A 17,291-nucleotide genomic window follows, 5' to 3' on the forward strand; every position below is an offset into this window, starting at 1 on the left:
TGCTTCTCACACACAAGGGGGGGGAAACAGACAAGGCAACAGCGGTAATTAAAGTTTAAAAGTCTCAAAACAGCTACAACTCCTGTCACAAACTGGATGAATGAAGTGTGTTGCTAAAGGAGATGAACGCGTAATCAAGGAGCTCTGTTGAGCGACTTTGATGGCTGTTGGACTCAGGATTCATTCATCTGGATTCCCGCTGTATGAAGAAATGAAAGGACGGCGCGGAAGTGGGAACAATTCACAAAGGCATTAAACTGTTTAAAACATGCGCTCAAAGTAAGCCAGATTTTGCCGATGTGTTTATGTGGATTCAAAAGTCCTAAATAATCTACAAAATGGAGGAGACCGATCAGATCAGAGCAACTGTGACGAATCATCCAACTGAAACCGGCGTGGACAATGAGTATGTTTTAAACATGCGCTTATCCAGAAAAGCCCGGTTTGGACGCTTAACGGGCAGAAGAAACATTTCTATTATATTATATTATTATTATTTATTATAGAAAAAATTATGCATTTCTGTCTTTTTATGCCTTTAAAGGTGGGGTAGGTAAGTTTGAGAAACCGGCTCGAGATCGCTAGAATTTGAAAATACACAACCGGAGAAAATCTGCCACTTCCTCACAGAGCCCCTCCTCCAACACACACGAACGCGCACATGACCAATGAGGGCACGAGATAAGTTTGTGCCCCGATGGAAGGCTGACAGGCAGGTAGGCCATCCAATCCGGGCTAAACGGATTGGTTGTACTTTTTACAGTATTACGGCTTCTACAGGTGACGTTTTTTTATGGATTTATTGTCAAAGCACTTCAGATATTCATTGCTATCGGGATGTTAAGAGCATTCCATGGAATATAACAAAAAGTGTATCTCGAGCCGGTTTCTCCAACTTACCTACCCCACCTTTGATGGCTACTAACTTGAATTTTTATTAAAAATTCATTAATCAATTATTTTGTATACGTGTATTGTAATGTCCACAATCATGTATTGTGTAACAATTATTATGTACAAAAAAAAAAGTCTAAATATGATATTAGGCCTGCGATTTTTGACCCCCCCCCCCCCCCCCCCCAGGTTGGGACCACTGTTGTAACACATTAAAAAAAAGAAAGTTAGGATTAGTATGAGACTAGTGTGAGTTAACAATCCAGAAATGCTGCAAGAAAAGAAGAAAAGAAGAGGCTTGGTGATCCATGTACAGCATGTGTCTGAATTGACCTGTTTTGCTACCTTCATATGGTCGGGACCCAGAGTGACACAGATGATGACGGAGGGAAGGCAGGTGGAACCCCCCCCAGCAGCAGGATGTACAGGAGGAGCCTGTGCTGAGGGGGGGCACTGAGGGTCCTGAGATCCCAGAGAGCTGAAGGGGGTGCACCTCCAGAATCCTGCCCAAAAAGCAGGAAGGATGTAAGATAAGAAGGAGGAGGGAAGTAAGGGTGTGAAGGAAGGAGGAGGGATTTGTTAGGATGTTCTTGAAACTGATTTTTGCAAATGATAAATAGTGTTGTTTTTGTAAAAACAAAAGCTTGGTGTTTTTAGAAACCCACAAAGAAGACCTCTTGGCTTTACTAGAGCACCAAAGTGCTGCCATCACACTTCTGTCTTTCAGCACTGTTTGGTTCCCATGGATCCCAGCACAGCGTACGAGTGAACATGCAGAGACCTGAACCGTGTGTAATGTATGACTGAACAGTGTTGCATATTGTGTAACAGCAATTACACAAATACCGCACAAAAAGACAACATGCAGGTGAAGAGGAAAATGTGAGATTTACAGCTGTTTTCCAGGTTCTCTTTATTATGTCAACAAGCATATTCTTGTACTAACAGTGTCGTGTAGAGCTCAGGTGAAACGGGAGGGGGGGGCTTTATAAAGGAGGAGGAGCTGCAGGAGGAGGAAGAGGAGGAGGAGGAAGAGGAGGAGGACAGGTACAACAAGCTGCAGGAAGCTGTAATTATTACCCCACAGAGTTGACATAGCCTCTCTCGCTCTCCCTCACACGCAGAGCACTGTTTGTATAGACTGATAAGCTGAGAGTGGGGGGTGGGGAGGAGGGAGGGATAACAGCCCAGCTAAGGGAGAGAAAACACACAAGGGTGAGAAAGCCTCTGCATGCACACACTGAGAAGGACAGAAGAAGCCAAAACAGAGAAGAACATATAGCAGAGAGAGAACAGAGGGGGGTGAGTGAGAGACAGAGGGAGGAAGAGGAAGAGTGAGGGTCTGCTGGATCATGCCTCTGAGCGGGAAGGTGGCTCTGGTGACCGGGGGAGCTCAGGGCATCGGGAGAGCCGTGGTTCAGTCGCTGCTGCAGAGCTCAGCCAAGGTCAGTGTGTGTCCCACTTCCCTGACTAACGCACGGCTATCACTTTACAAAGGAAGCTAGCTGCTCTGAGCACTTGCAGCTCTGACAAGCACACTCAGACGGCTTTAGGTCTGCTTTCATGAGACGTCCACCTTTTGGAAACATGTTGTCTTTCACGCTTTACTTCACGCTTTATGTTTCATTTTGAAACACTGTAATCGTGCTTTCAAAGGTCAGCATGTTGAAACAGAGCCAGGGTTAACTTGCCTGGAGGATGAGTCTAAAATAATAGTGTATTAGGTTATACATTATACACTGCATTACGTTGTGTTGAGATGAGCTGTGGCATTGTGGCCGGAAGTGAAAGCAACACTTTGCAAAAGGCTTTAGAAAGAAGTTGCTCTGGTTCTGGGAAGGCTCTGCACCCTTCATGTCCTCGAGGCTCACACGTGTCTAACCACAGACCTCACTCAGCAGAGTTTGCAGAAGTGAGCCGTCATCAAGCTTCTGCAGAGAGGGATTTAAATGTTCAGTCTTACTTCCTCATCCTCTGCTGTTAGTCCGCGTCTGTGAATTCAAAGAAACTCCATGTGGTCCTGCAGGTGGCTGTGGTAGACCTGAACAAGACGTGTGGAGAGGAGAGCAAGGCACTGCTGGACGCCGAGTTCGGAGAGGGACACTGCCACTTCATTCCCTGTGATGTGTCCAACGGAGACGCACTGAGAGGTAACACTGTCCTCACAGAAGAGACATGACCACTGAGACAATGTCCCTCACTCACGCAGCCTGCAGAGATACACACTCACACACAGAAGAGACATGACCACTGAGACAACGCCCTCACTCACGCAGCCTGCAGAGATAAACACTCACACACAGGAACACATACGAAGGGCTGGCCCCTCTCTAGAGGCGAGGTATACGGCCTCTTAAATAGAAAAGTCGATCAAATGAAGGTACATTATTCTTGATACTTAATATGCTTTATGGAAAGAAAAGAAAACAGCTTTCCAGAGGGTTTCACTTATTTTGTTACATCATCATCATCCCTTAAAAAGAAGCCTCAGATTGCTTATAATAATGTGAAATATGAAGGGTAGATTTCAAGCTTGTTATGTAAGTTATTGGGCTATTTTTATCAACTAAAATTGACTGAATATATAAAAAAAACGACGCTTATCGATACCGGTACTGCTTATCGGTATTTTTCGATACTCTTATCGATACTTTTCAATAATTTGGTGCTCAAAATTATAGACATGAATACAAGATGTGAAGATGAAACAGTCATGTTATTGTAAATAACTGTATAACTTATACATTAGCTTCTCAGAAGCAGACACAAATAAATAAAATGACTTAAAGGGGCGTGGCTCGCCCCGTCATGCTTTTTGGGGTTTTCCCTCAGAGGATGAAAAGAGGCATTTTTTAACATTTGTAAATCAGTTACATCTTCATCCAGACATTTCAAACTGACAACCTAGCTCCTTAAAACATTACCTACAGTGACATCATGCAAAACTGTGATATGAAGAAATTGGTAAAAAGGCTAAGATGGCAAAAAGATAAAGGCGAGTACGTATATTATTCTGGATTGCACTTTTAAATCATCACAAAATAAATGATGTGCTGAACTGAAACACGTCAACATGTGTCTGAAGGTTTAAATAGAACAAAGTATTTGAGCTTAAAATATGTCCATTCCTAGAAAACGACCAACAATTGCTGAACCATACATTGAAACGTTGACCTTTAACAACATTTACATGCAGTTTGGCCGCAGTGGTGCCTCCCAAACTGGCACTATTGTGACCGCCGATGGCCGGGACCTCGAAATAGTTAAATCTTATAAATACCTTGGATTTTGGATTGACAGTAATCTGTCATTCAAAGAACATCTCTCCAAAATTCAGACCAAGGTTAAAGCTCGACTCAGCTTTCTATACAGGAATCGCTCCTCATTCACTTCATCTGCTAAACTCTCTCTGGTCCAGATGACTGTCTTTGTTCGACTACGGTGATACCATCTACCGCTCGGCGTGTAAAGGAGCTCTCGATCATTTAGACGTTCTGTATCACTCCGCCATCCGCTTCGCCACCATCGCCCCCTACAGGACACCCCTGTGACCTGTACTCTCTGGCTAACTGGCCCTCTCTTGAGACCAGACGCAACATCCACTGGCTGATGTTTGTTTACAAAACACTCCTCGGCCTCACCCCCTTCTACCTCACACAATTACTGCAACTCCGCACACCCCCGACGCACAACACCCGGTCAGCTACAAGCATCCTGCTAAAGATCCCCAAAGCCCATACATCCTTTGGCCGCTCCCTTTCAGTTTGCAGCGGCAGATAGCTGGAATACCCTTCAAAAAACATTAAAAATGAAAACCTTTGTCTCCCCCCGCACCTTCAATGTCACTATTGTTGACACCCTGGTGCACACATGCAGCTGCTTTGCCTGATGCTGATTTTAATGACTGATTGAACCACAGCAATATTGTTTTAGAGTTTTTATATGTTCAACTGCTATGCCTGTCATCTTTGCTCTACGTGTTTGTGTTGTCTCCTGGGTTCTGTAGTGCCCGGAGTGTGTCTTTTTATTTCCTTCCAAACCCCATCCCCTCAGGAAGCCTTTGCCTCCTGTCAGGTCATCATTGTAAATAAGAATTTGTTCTTAATTGATTTTCCTGGATAAATAAAGGTTCTACTACTACTACTTTCCAATTCACAATGACATCTGCAAGTTTAACTGGTTTATAAAGCATTCAATGAAAGGCCACATTATTATAGGTGGAGGAGCTCACATTAAAACACTGTCAGTGTTAATAAACTAAAAAAAGACAAAGTGATGTGCCTGCAAGACTGCATTCAGGTAAACAAAACATATTAACCGTGCGTAGCAGCTAACCTGCCTGCGAGCCTTCGCTCAGGTCACAATTACACACGGCGCGGTTGAAGCCCGCTAGCACTATTAGCACTAGCAGTATCGCTAGCAGCCACATTGTTAGGCTGTCAAATACGCTGCACCGTTTTAGATTCAATGAGTGTCTCGTTTGCAAATACTTCATTAAGTTGCTTGTTCCTTTACAAGCAACTAATTGAGTACATAGATTGCACCTTGCACTATCGCCACTCAGTGGCGGTTCTACAGGGTGGCACGGGGTGGCAGCTGCCACCTCAAAAAAATGCCTTGCCACCCCAGCTGCCACCCCAGTTGGCAGCTTTGTTTTGAAAGAAAAGTTGTGGCTCATCGGACATTTATGAGAGAAAATCTCTAATGTCCGAGTGCAAGTGAATACAGCACAAGACGTGAGCCTTGTAACCCCTCCCCCCCTGGCGCAAGCGTGGAAATATGATTGGCGGCGATTTCATTTGAACGGGGGACAGCGCAAAACGAGAAGCATTTCGGATCCAAGTAGACGGAAGGAATGAGGTATTTGGGTCAGGGTATGGCTGGGGTAGGCTACAGCCATACCAAGAAATGGCTTAGCCCCACCATGAAAAATGATGTTAAAGTAAGCAAAATAAAGTCCGCCAACTCGCGCGGAGTAAATTGCACAGACAGCAGTTAGTAAGATTGATTTCAGCCACTTGACTAGAAACGATTTTGAAAACTTTTGTCACGTAGTGATCGTCTTCTCAATAGAACATCTTTGATAATGTCTTCTGACCAATCAGAATCAAGATAACGGCGTGGTGTTGTTGCAGGAAGTCCCGACGGAGAATACTTTTGCGGTAGTACATCCCTATATAGGCCTACATTGATATAAATCAACACGTAATGAAATAAGACCCCACGGTTTGATGATTGATAGGTGTGTGGGCTGTCTTTCATTTTGAAACACAGAACAATGGGGGCTATCCTCCCTTATCCACAATGTAAAGTCATTCACAGCCTCTTCCTCTGTGAGGAGCAGCAGGTTCAGCTTTCAGAACAAAGTAACAAAATACTAAATACCATTCATTTTCTTTAAATATGTCGTGTAGTAATAGATGTATTTATTTTCTTCTCAAGAGAGTACCAGAATGTGTGCAGGGGTTGGGTTTTCAGCATGTAACTCTTTCACCTGTGGGGAAATTGCAGGATTGGCTCCAGGTCGCCGTTTTTATTTACTACAAGACAAATGTGCCTTTTTATTTCATACAGTTCCATTTGGATTGAGACAGGGAAATAATCTAAACCTCACGCGTGGCGTTTCACTGTCAAGGGGAGCGTGTATGTAATTACATTGCAAATACTGACTTGAGCCCCACCGCTGTAGGGTTAGCCCTACCAGAGATTACCCAACACAAACACTCTGGAGCCGCCACTGTTTGCGGTCTACAATGACAGAGAAGAGCCCGTCAAGTTTGACATTGAATCAAAACGCACCATAGCTTTAAATTGTTTGTGAGGCGTTTTGCTGATCAAGATGGTCATCGCCACATTCAGCTGTTATAGGCAACTTCACGCTCTGCTCACGGATGAGTCGATGAGAATAACAAACTGTTAAGATGATGACCTTACGTGTGTAAATATATTTTCTTCTTTGTGGGGGTCTGCCCCAAAAAACAGTTTTAAGTCCTGAGAAAGTAAAATAAGACGATGTGTAAAACTTCACTGCCAAGTCAAAAGAAAGTAACCTCTTTGATTTAACTAGACCAGTAGGTAAGGGCTCTCCACTGGATAATAACTGCAGCGATGTTTATGTTTTAGCTGAATACACGTTAACCCTAACTGATGCAGTTAGTCACTTCTTTAATGTTTGTTCTTTCTGGTGTAAAGTCAAGGTTGTAACCGTTTGCAGTGAAGTCGTGGGGCGCTGAACTGTTCTTTTGATTCTTTTGATATATAGTAATTACTTGTCTTTCAAATTTGAAGGAGGGTGAGCAAGCATCTTGAGGAACATTCATCATTAACTCCTCCAAAAAATATAGTTTATTTAATAATAACACTGAATATGTGAATCATAACAGTGATTGACAGCTGATAGGAATAATATGCTTGTTAATATTATCATATTAATTTAGACAAACATCGATGAGACAGTTAATTAATGTACTTATTGCAGCAGTCTGCATAGATTTGGTTCCCCTGCTGGTCTAAGAGTGAAACAAACTCATTCAGTTAAAATGCATTAAATGATGTCTGCCACCTTATATTTATATGTCAGGCTTTACTGATGTGCCACAATAATGTCACCAAATGTTATTGAGTTAAAATATCAATATTGTGGCTTTCCAAGTTAACATTGATTGATATGACTGCGATTAAATCAGCATATACTTCTGCCAGGGGGATGCCACCCCTCAAATTCTCCTGCCACCCCATGAATATTTTTCTAGATCCGCCCCTGTCGCCACTACATTTTTTAAAGTGCACCCAGACCTTCGATCGCTTCGATCTGTCCGCCATGCCTGCGGGAGTCTCACAACAATAATAAGATCGCTGTTGAGAGAGATGACGAGTGGCATTTACAGTGGCCAATCAGAGGGGTCTCAAACAGGATACATCACACGGGATGAGGGTTCCCAACCAACCAGAATGTTTTAAAGTTAAACTAAGGAAGTAGACGTAACACATACACCGATAGCAGCACCGTTTGTCCAGCGGCTTAACGGTATACCGATACCGTCCAATCAGGTACCGGTATTGACTTAGTACCGGTTCTCGATACCCATTCCGAGTCATATATGTTTAAATATATATTTAAGAAGTACAACATAAGACAAGCACAAGTTTCAGGTGTGGGCAATGTTCCATCATTCTTTTACAAATGCTGAGGGCCATTTCTAAATGGTCAATGGGCCGCAGTTGGCCCCCGGGCCGTAGTTTAGACACCCCTTATCTAACACGTTCATTACTAATAGCTACTTCTTATTAGTGAGCCTGCAGACGGTTGGACAGCTTTAGGACACGTGTCCTGTGGAGCGGACAGCTGCAGTCAGCAGGTGATCTCACTCAGGTGTGTCCCAGGCTGTAGTCACATGATCTTTATGTTTACTGTTGTGAACATGCAGAATGTTGCTCTGCATGTCTGCTCCTCACTCACCTTGTGTGTGTGTGTGTGTGTGTGTGTGTGTGTGTGTGTGTGTGTGTGTGTGTGTGTGTGTGTGTGTGTGTGTGTGTGTGTGTGTGTGTGTGCTGTGCGTGCGTGCGTGCGTGCGTGCGTGCGTGCGTGCGTGCGTGCGTGCGTGCGTGAGTGTGAGTGTGTGTGCGTGCGTGCGTGCGTGCGTGCGTGCGTGCGTGTGTGTGTGTGTGTGTGTGTGTGTGTGTGTGTGTGTGTGTGTGTGTGTGTGTGTGTGTGTGTGTGTGTGTGTGTGAGTGAGTGAGAGAGTGAGTGAGGAACAAGGTTTCATTGTCTGTTATGAAAACGCAAATCCCTGCAGGCGAACGGCTGAGGAATGCTGTTTAGTGTTCCTCACTGTGATTATACTGCTGTTGATGTGGACACATTGTGTGTGTGTGTGTGTGTGTGTGTGTGTGTGTGTGTGTGTGTGTGGTGTGTGTGTGTGTGTGTGTGTGTGTGTGTGTGTGTGTGTGTGTGTGTGTGTGTGTGTGTGTGTGTGTGTGTGTGTGTGTGTGTGTGTGTGTGTGTGTGTGTGTGTGTGTGTGTGTGTGTGTGTGCACGTGCGTGTGCGTGTGTGTGTGTGTGTGTTTATCTAGCCACAGGACTAAACTACACACACACACACACATACCATGTATACATCACTTCAGGGGACATTACATTGACTTACATGCATTTCCTGGAGACTTATCCAAACCTTAACCATAACCAACACATGCCTAACCCTTACCCTTACCCTTACCCTAACCAAGTCTTCACCCTAAAATTAATGACTCCCCTCATGGGGACATCCAATTTGTCCCCATAAGGGAGGCGAGTCCCCACACGTGACTGTGTAAACAGATTTAGGTCCCCACAAGTATATTAATGCTAGTCCACACACACACACACACACAATGTGTATCCCCTCATTCACACTGTCTGTGTCCGTTTGGCATCCATGAACAAGATAAACTCCACATGGACCTTGTGCTTTGGTTGATCTAGTCCTCCAACATGAGAGACAAGCGGACAGAGTCCTCCAACATGAGAGACAAGCGGACAGAGTCCTCCAACATGAGAGACAAGCGGACAGAGTCCTCCAACATGAGAGACAAGCGGACAGAGCGGGCATGGTGTGGGTGTTATTCATATTTGACAGAACACGTGTGTCCAGGCTTTTGGGATCATGTGTGATCCTGTGACGCTTCAAACAAAAAGCTGAACCTCAAGAGGTCAGGGTGGTGTGTTTGGAGTGTCAGAGGACCGGGGGACACACTGAGGGGACACTGAGGGGACACCTGGACCTGAACAGAGTCAGAGCACACACTCCGGACCCGCAGGGAGTCAGGGTGGAGCTGATGTTTGTTGTTTGTGTGGCAGAGGCCTTCCAGAGCACCGTGGAGCGGTTTGGCCGTCTGGACATCGTTATCAACAACGCCGGCATCAACAATGAGAAGAACTGGGAGAAGACCATACAAGTGAACCTGGTAAGAGGAAGAGAAGCATGCACTTTCACACCCTCGGTGTATGGCCCTCCATTTCTTACTGTGTGTGTGTCAGGCTCTCTGTGGCCCTCGGGGGCCTGCCCACCTGCCAAGTATGAAAACACAATGAATTACTCAAATGACTGAACACCTTCAATGGAAACATGTAGGTTTTAATATATGTCAGTCATTACTTACTTGTATTGTATAGATAGAATAAGTGCATGACCAAGGTCTTCACTACCTCTGATCAAGAAAAGAATTGGCCTTGTTGTTATGATCTTAAAATGCTGTTGTGATGATTCTCACAATGGTTAAACACCGTCAAAGTGTGCTTGAGTGTAAGAGACTAGATAACGTATTTAAAGTCAAGTTACTTTATATAAAAACGGAGAAACCGTCAGTAAACATGGGCAAGAAGATATTACCCTAAATAACCCCCCCCAGCAGAGGGTGGAAGGATGTGTGTAGTGTGACAGACTGCAGGTAAGTCAGGCTGCAGCATCACACACAGACCGACGCTCCTAACATCTGGAACCTCTGGACGGAGGCCAGACGTCAGTTCAACAGTTAAAGCAGGCGGGAGAGCCGGAGCTGACTCTGATACAAACCAAGCACTATATACAATGTTCCAATGATGAGACTTTCTGTCAAGAAGCTGCAGTAGAATGTGGTCTGGATACGGCAAGGCGAAACCAATGATGCTCAAATCTAACTCAAGGAAAGCTTTTGTAAAAGACATACAGTACTCCATGACTAAAGGGGAGCAGAAGAGGGTCCTGCGGGGGAACATGGACACCTTAGGAGGGAGCTCTCATAGGACCATCAGAATATCAGACACACTGCTCCATTACAGTGTGACTTCCTTCAGGAGGTCCTCCTTATTTGAAGATTCCTTCAGGATGGAGAATGTGTCCCTAGAAACACTACAGCTAGCAGGAACACACACGTGCTGTCCTGTGAGAGGAGGACCTTGTACCTGAACAGAGACTCTGAGCGGTGCAAGACTCTTATGTCTCATCTGCCTCCCGTGTGCTCGCTCTTATCAAGTCCTCAGATAATAAGAGTGTTTTATGGACAGTATCCTGATCGGGTTTCTGAAGGATCCCGTGAATGTGTTGGAGCATGGAAACAGGACCTCTGAAAGTCAGACCAGGCACTCCTTCTCCAGTTCATGAGAAACCGAAAATGAATGCTACAGTGGGAACTCCAAGTCCCCCCCCCCCCCCATCTAAACAGGACACTGAAGTGGCCTGAAATAGTTATGCCAACATTTGTAATGAATCACAGCTAAAACACATGCAGACATAAGCATGGACTGTTTCCACAACATGAAGCTGACAGAGCGCGGGCGAGCGGACGTCCTCTGAAACACGCAGAAACAGCTTTACTGATCAGCAGGGTCACATGTTTCAGTCGTGGTTCCTGCATTGGTCGACACGTGTCTGTAGAATGTTCTCCTCTTGTCTCTACAGACCTCTGTGATCAAAGGGACCTACTTGGCACTGGAACACATGAGTAAAGAGTACGGCAAGGAAGGAGGCATCATCATTAATGTGTCCTCTATGGCAGGTAACACACACACACACTCGCACACACACACCACTGTCACTTCACATCTGAAGAGAAAACATGGTGATAAAGGCTAAAATATCAAATTCAAGGCTTCAAAACTGTGGTCCTCAAACCAAGTGGACTATGTCCTTTTCTTATTTGTAATAAAATGTGTTATTGAGTTCAAATATCAATATTGTGGCTTTCCAAGTTAACATTGATTGATATGACTGCGATTAAATCAGCATATACTTCTGCCAGGGGGACGCCACCCCTGAAATTCTCCTGCCACCCCATGAATATTTTTCTAGATCCGCCCCTGTCGCCACTACATTTTTTAAAGTGCCTACTGGCCAAATGTTCTTTTCTTAGCCTAGCATTGTCACTTTCACAACGGCCAGTTTTTTATCTGAATCAATGCCAGCAGCAGAGCTGAGCAGAGGTGTGTTCGGTGCTGTTTACACGAGAACGAAATGGGTTGTATCTGCTACCTTTCTCTTTCGTATAGCCCGTTCGTTCCCACGAGGCCGTAACGGAACCGCGGAAACGGACCCCTCAAACGATAACGGGTCCCAAGGTGGGTAGATCTGCGGACGGAACACTCTGGGGGGCCGTGTGTACGTCATATAGGACCTATACGATCATTTCCTGATAACGATGAAGCCATAGCCCCGCCTCTCCCCACCTCTGCTGCTCACAGCTGTAGCATGCTCAGCAGCATGCTCAGTAGCTACTGACCATGCTACAGGTGTTAGTGCACCATCTACAGCTCCTCGACCACAACCATCAGCAACAAGTGGACATGGAGAACTACATGAACTACATGTTGCATAAACAGAAGGGCAACCATGGCAACCATACTCGGGGGATCTTCTTCGTTGCTCTTGGTGTAGTTTGTGGTGGAAGTATAGCGCCACCTACAGGCCCGGCATATGTACTACAGCGTATCCAGTGCTTTCGAGCGGTCTCGCGTGAACGGAAGACCTTTTTTGTATCGAGTTTGTTTGCGTTTGCATTCCCGTGTAAATGGGGTCTTAGTTTCACCCACCCCCCCTCACCCACCTCCCTCTGAGACCCTTCTACAGTCTCTGTCACTTACTGTATGCAGTCGGAATCAGTCATGATTTTATAAATATCTGTTTCCCTTTGAAACAAACTTGAAGGATACTATTGATAAATGTATCATTTTGAAAGGATATTTAATGCATACATTTATTTATTTTATTTTCTCTGGCATATGTTAACTTGATTCAAACATCATGGCTCATGATATGAGTTTTTAGGGTGGAATCGTAGTTTTGGCTTCAGAACTGTGGCTTATTTAAAGGTGACATGTCGTGCTTTTCCGGTTATGTCCCCTTGGGTTATGAAGGTTTTTATGCATGGTGCGCTCCGGGAGAGGACTTGTGTAACCGGTCTGTGGGAGCCAGGATTCAAGGTTACAAGGGAATCAAATACTTACTTCCCCAGTTAAATGCAAATCAAATGTGTATCTTTTATATGATGTACATTTCTGGATGTTCTTTTTGATATTCTTACTCTCACTGTTTCTATAGACCTACCACTACAATGACAGACTGTTCATTTCTTTGGAAGTGGGCAAACTTACAAAGTCGGCAAGGGATCAAATCAGTATTTCCTCCACTGTATGTGTGAGTGGCTATCTGACAATGTGTAGTGAGGTAACAGCCACTGGGCAGAGGTCAGAGAGAGGTCAGAGAGAGGTCAGAGAGGTCAGAGATAGGTCAGAGAGGTCAGAGAGAGGTCAGAGAGAGGTCAGAGAGAGATCAGAGAGGTCAGAGAGAGGTCAGAGGTCAGCAGACGGTGATGCAGGCCACTCTGAAAGAACTGATGCTGTTAGTGTAACGTTGAGGCCTGCTTCATGGTGTTGGGCAGATACCATTACATTACTCGCCTAACAACCGCTACCATTATTTTGTTTTTGTTTTTTCAATAGAAATAAAACCCTTTTTTTATCAAAAAATGCAATTTGTAAAGAAAAAGCGTTTTTTATCAAAACATAGCTTTTAGAGTTTAGCATTATTCTGACATGTGGCATCTTTTCTCTATTTGAGATGAACGGATGTGTATGCATGTTCCTTGTTCAATAAAGACATAATAAAGAACAGTAATTAGACGCAGGTTTGTTCCTGTGCACTGCAGCTGGATTTATGTAGCTTTAACAACATTCCAGAGGATTTTGTTGATTAATTAACTCACCGTCCACATCTACAGGGGCCCGGAGCACCAGCCGACACACAGAGATCATGTTTCACTTATCCCCCCCACCCCCGATAACATTGTTTTCTTGCATGTGTCGCCGGGGTCCCAGCCAGCGAGCCGTCTACACTTTGAGGACAGGTTGAGATTGTTCTGGCTCTAGGGCCGCTAATCACTCCCTTTAGCAGATAACACTGCGAGACTCTGAGCTCCAGCTACCCTGAGGGAAGCAGATGGTTCCATCAGTCTTTCCTTCCTCTACCCAGCTGGGACAGACCATTTGCAGGTCAGGGCCTCGGGGGGCCCCCGCAGAGTTTCCTCTGGGGGCCCCAGCAGAGTTTCCTCTGGGCCCCCCAGCAGAGTTTCCTCTGGGGGCCCCAGCAGAGTTTCCTCTGGGCCCCCCAGCAGAGTTTCCTCTGGGCCCCCCAGCAGAGTTTCCTCTGGGGGCCCCAGCAGAGTTTCCCCTAGGGGCCCCAGCAGAGTTTCCTCGGCTGCTCGTGACATGTCTCCTCTCTCCTTGTTCTGTCTGACTCAGCCTTCCTGCACTCCCCTCACCAGCCTGTCTACACTGCAACTAAACATGGAGTCATCGGCTTCACTAGAGCTATGGCGGTAAGACACACACACACACACACACACACACACACACACACAGTTAACATGAAGCTACTGAAAGCTCCGCTCGCATCCTGTCTCGCAGGACGCGTCCTCACAGGGCGATTACGGCGTCCGGATCAACGTTCTGTGCCCGGCCTTCGTGGACACTCCTCTGCTGCACTCAGTGGAACACGAGGACAACATGGGCAAGTTTGTCAAGTTCAAGGACGATTTCAAACGCAGCATGAGCAAGTTTGGAGTTTTACAGTAAGTTAGTAAACAAACGTGTCTCTGATCGTTTCAATGATATGTCATGTATGTTTGTGTACATAACATGTTTATCTGTGTAATGATAATTAGATGTTTAACTGCTCAGAATTTGTACTGACAAAGCAAGGGTTTAAAAGGTCTTGGAGTCTTGGTCGTTATAAGTCTTGCCAATCGTTGTGTTGATTAAACATGAGCCAGTTCAGCACTGGGCAAGTTGTCTAAGTACAGAACATATCTAAAACATATATTTGATTAATGTCTGGTTACTCAGTCAGCGAGAAGTCAGCGAGAAGTCAGCGAGAAGTCAGCGAGGAGTCAGCGAGAAGTCAGCGAGGAGTCAGCGAGAAGTCAGCGAGAAGTCAGCGAGAAGTCAGGGAGAAGTCGGCGAGAAGTCGGCGAGAAGTCGGCGAGAAGTCGGCGAGAAGTCGGCGAGAAGTCGGCGAGAAGTCAGGGAGAAGTCAGGGAGAAGTCGGCGAGAAGTCGGCGAGAAGTCGGCGAGAAGTCGGCGAGAAGTCCCCCTGGTGGAGGGCTGCGGGACATGGCTCTTTGGCACCCTGGTGGAGGGCTGCGGGACATGGCTCTTTGGCCCCCTGGTGGAGGGCTGCGGGACATGGCTCTTTGGCACCCTGGTGGAGGGCTGCGGGACATGGCTCTTTGGCACCCTGGTGGAGGGCTGCGGGACATGGCTCTTTGGCCCCCTGGTGGAGGGCTGCAGGACATGGCTCTTTGGCCCCCTGAGTGCTTAAGGGGCAAAACTACAAATCCAGTTACATGTCAAATCTTTTTTTCCATCAAATGGGTTTATTGGTGTCCTTTAAAGTCATTGTTATCACGCTGACGTGTGTACTGCACAAGTAGTTTGGTGAAGGGTGAGAGACTTCAGGATGTGAGCTGCACTTCTATCCTCTGCTGGCAGCACGTCGTGTTGAAATCCAACACATAAATGACGTGTCTGAATAATGAGTAATAGAACGTTTGTCAAGTTAATGCGTGATGGAGATGTCATGGTTGTGTCACTGTGTGTGCGTCTGGCAGGTGGCAGCTCCTTTACTTCTGTATCTTCAAGCTCTTCTTTGGGACGTTAGGAGGACTTGGAGAAGCATTGTCTGTTTATTTGGTTTATTTAGATTAGACTATAAAATAACCTGCATTTTATTTATTTTTTTAACATATCAAAAGCTTTAAAGTGTGTGGCACTTTACATGCAAGGTTGTATTATATTTTGACAGCACACTACATGGTCTGCACTCTGCAGTGTGTCATAGCTGAAGAATGGAAAGTACACCAGCACAGCTCTGGTTTTCTATAAACTGTATAATGTAACTCTTTGTTGTTTTTAATGTGAAAAATACAAGTATTATGAATACTGAGATGGACTATGAGCAGTGGGCACGGTTCTGTGTTTCGGTCACAGGACGTTCAGCTCTCCGAGGAAATGCTCTCTGTACTCAGACTGTGTGGGACTTATTCTCTCCAAACAACGGCAGTGAAATGTGTGCTGGAGAGCACTCAGTCGCTCTCTGTCTGCTCTGATTACATTATTTCACACAAGTGGCCAGAGTCCACTTGGCAGCTGAATGATACTGTATCTGTCTTTGTGGATTTGGAGCCGTTCTAAGAGACTGAACCGAAGCATGCTCAGAAAGGCTCTGCACTTGAGAGGACATCAGAGAATCAAATGATAAATGTTCCTCCCTTCATCTGAGGGCTTGTGATGAACTGTGAACGTACCACCAGGCTCTGAGGAACCTTCTTACACTGTGCAGCTCACACACACACACACACACACACACACACACACACACACACACACACACACACACACACACGAGTGACTCACTGTTTCCCGTGTGAGCTCATGTTGTCTGTGTTTGTCTGCAGGCCTTCTCTGATCGCAGAGGGCATGATGAGGCTGATCATGGACTCCAGCCTGCAGGGGGCAGTGATGAAGATCACATGCTCCAAGGGAATCCACTTCCACACCTATGAACCCATGTCTGCCTGAGCCTCGACACACTGGCTGTCTCTCAATGTGGAATACACCTGCTGCAGAGCCACTCTTTCAAGTATGCTACGTCATGGAGTGGCGCAGAAGGAATTGAATGCACGCCACTCCATGACGTAGCATACTTGAAAGTGGCTCTGCAGCAGGTGTACTCCACATTGAGAAAGGGCCACAGCCCCTGACTGAACGTGCTGACCTTCATGTGGACGTGCTTCCATGTGTCACACTTCGGTCCCAATATGCACATACTATGTTCCAGCTTATACATTGGTCAGAAGACAGTCAGTGTGTATGAAGACGACGGAGCAGCTGCTGTCTGCAGAGCACTGCTCACTCACGTGTTACTTTGATCTGATATTGTGAAATGTTCATAATGGCAATCTGTTTGTAATTTATATTTATATTACAGTATGTGTCATTAATAAATGATATAGATGAAATATGTGTGTTTCAAATGTTTCCACAATGCAGAAAATAGGGTTTCATCTTCACATCTGTCCCACGCTGAGACCGTGGATAACAGACACTTGTTCATCTTCACATCTGTCCCACGCTGAGACCGTGGATAACAGACACTTGTTCATCTTCACATCTGTCCCACGCTGAGACCGTGGATAACAGACACTTGTTCATCTTCACATCTGTCCCACGCTGAGACCGTGGATAACAGACACTTGTTCATCTTCACATCTGTCCCACGCTGAGACCGTGGATAACAGACACTTGTTCATCTTCACATCTGTCCCACGCTGAGACCGTGGATAACAGACACTTGTTCATCTTCACATCTGTCCCACGCTGAGACCGT

General features: G+C 45.6%; 1 protein-coding gene across 1 annotated transcript; it reads left to right on the forward strand.

The window, feature by feature from the left end:
- The first annotated feature begins 1,988 nt into the window (after positions 1-1,988).
- hpgd (15-hydroxyprostaglandin dehydrogenase) lies at positions 1,989-16,923 on the forward strand. The gene is made up of 7 exons (XM_034094810.2): positions 1,989-2,339; positions 2,921-3,044; positions 9,734-9,840; positions 11,313-11,409; positions 14,147-14,223; positions 14,312-14,475; positions 16,360-16,923. Exons 1-7 carry the CDS (start codon positions 2,247-2,249, stop codon positions 16,481-16,483), a joined length of 786 nt encoding a protein of 261 aa, XP_033950701.1. The 5' UTR covers positions 1,989-2,246; the 3' UTR covers positions 16,484-16,923.
- Positions 16,924-17,291: the final 368 nt, after the last annotated feature.

This window comes from Pseudochaenichthys georgianus, chromosome 1 (genome assembly GCF_902827115.2).
Source record: "Pseudochaenichthys georgianus chromosome 1, fPseGeo1.2, whole genome shotgun sequence".
Taxonomy (NCBI): domain Eukaryota; kingdom Metazoa; phylum Chordata; class Actinopteri; order Perciformes; family Channichthyidae; genus Pseudochaenichthys; species Pseudochaenichthys georgianus.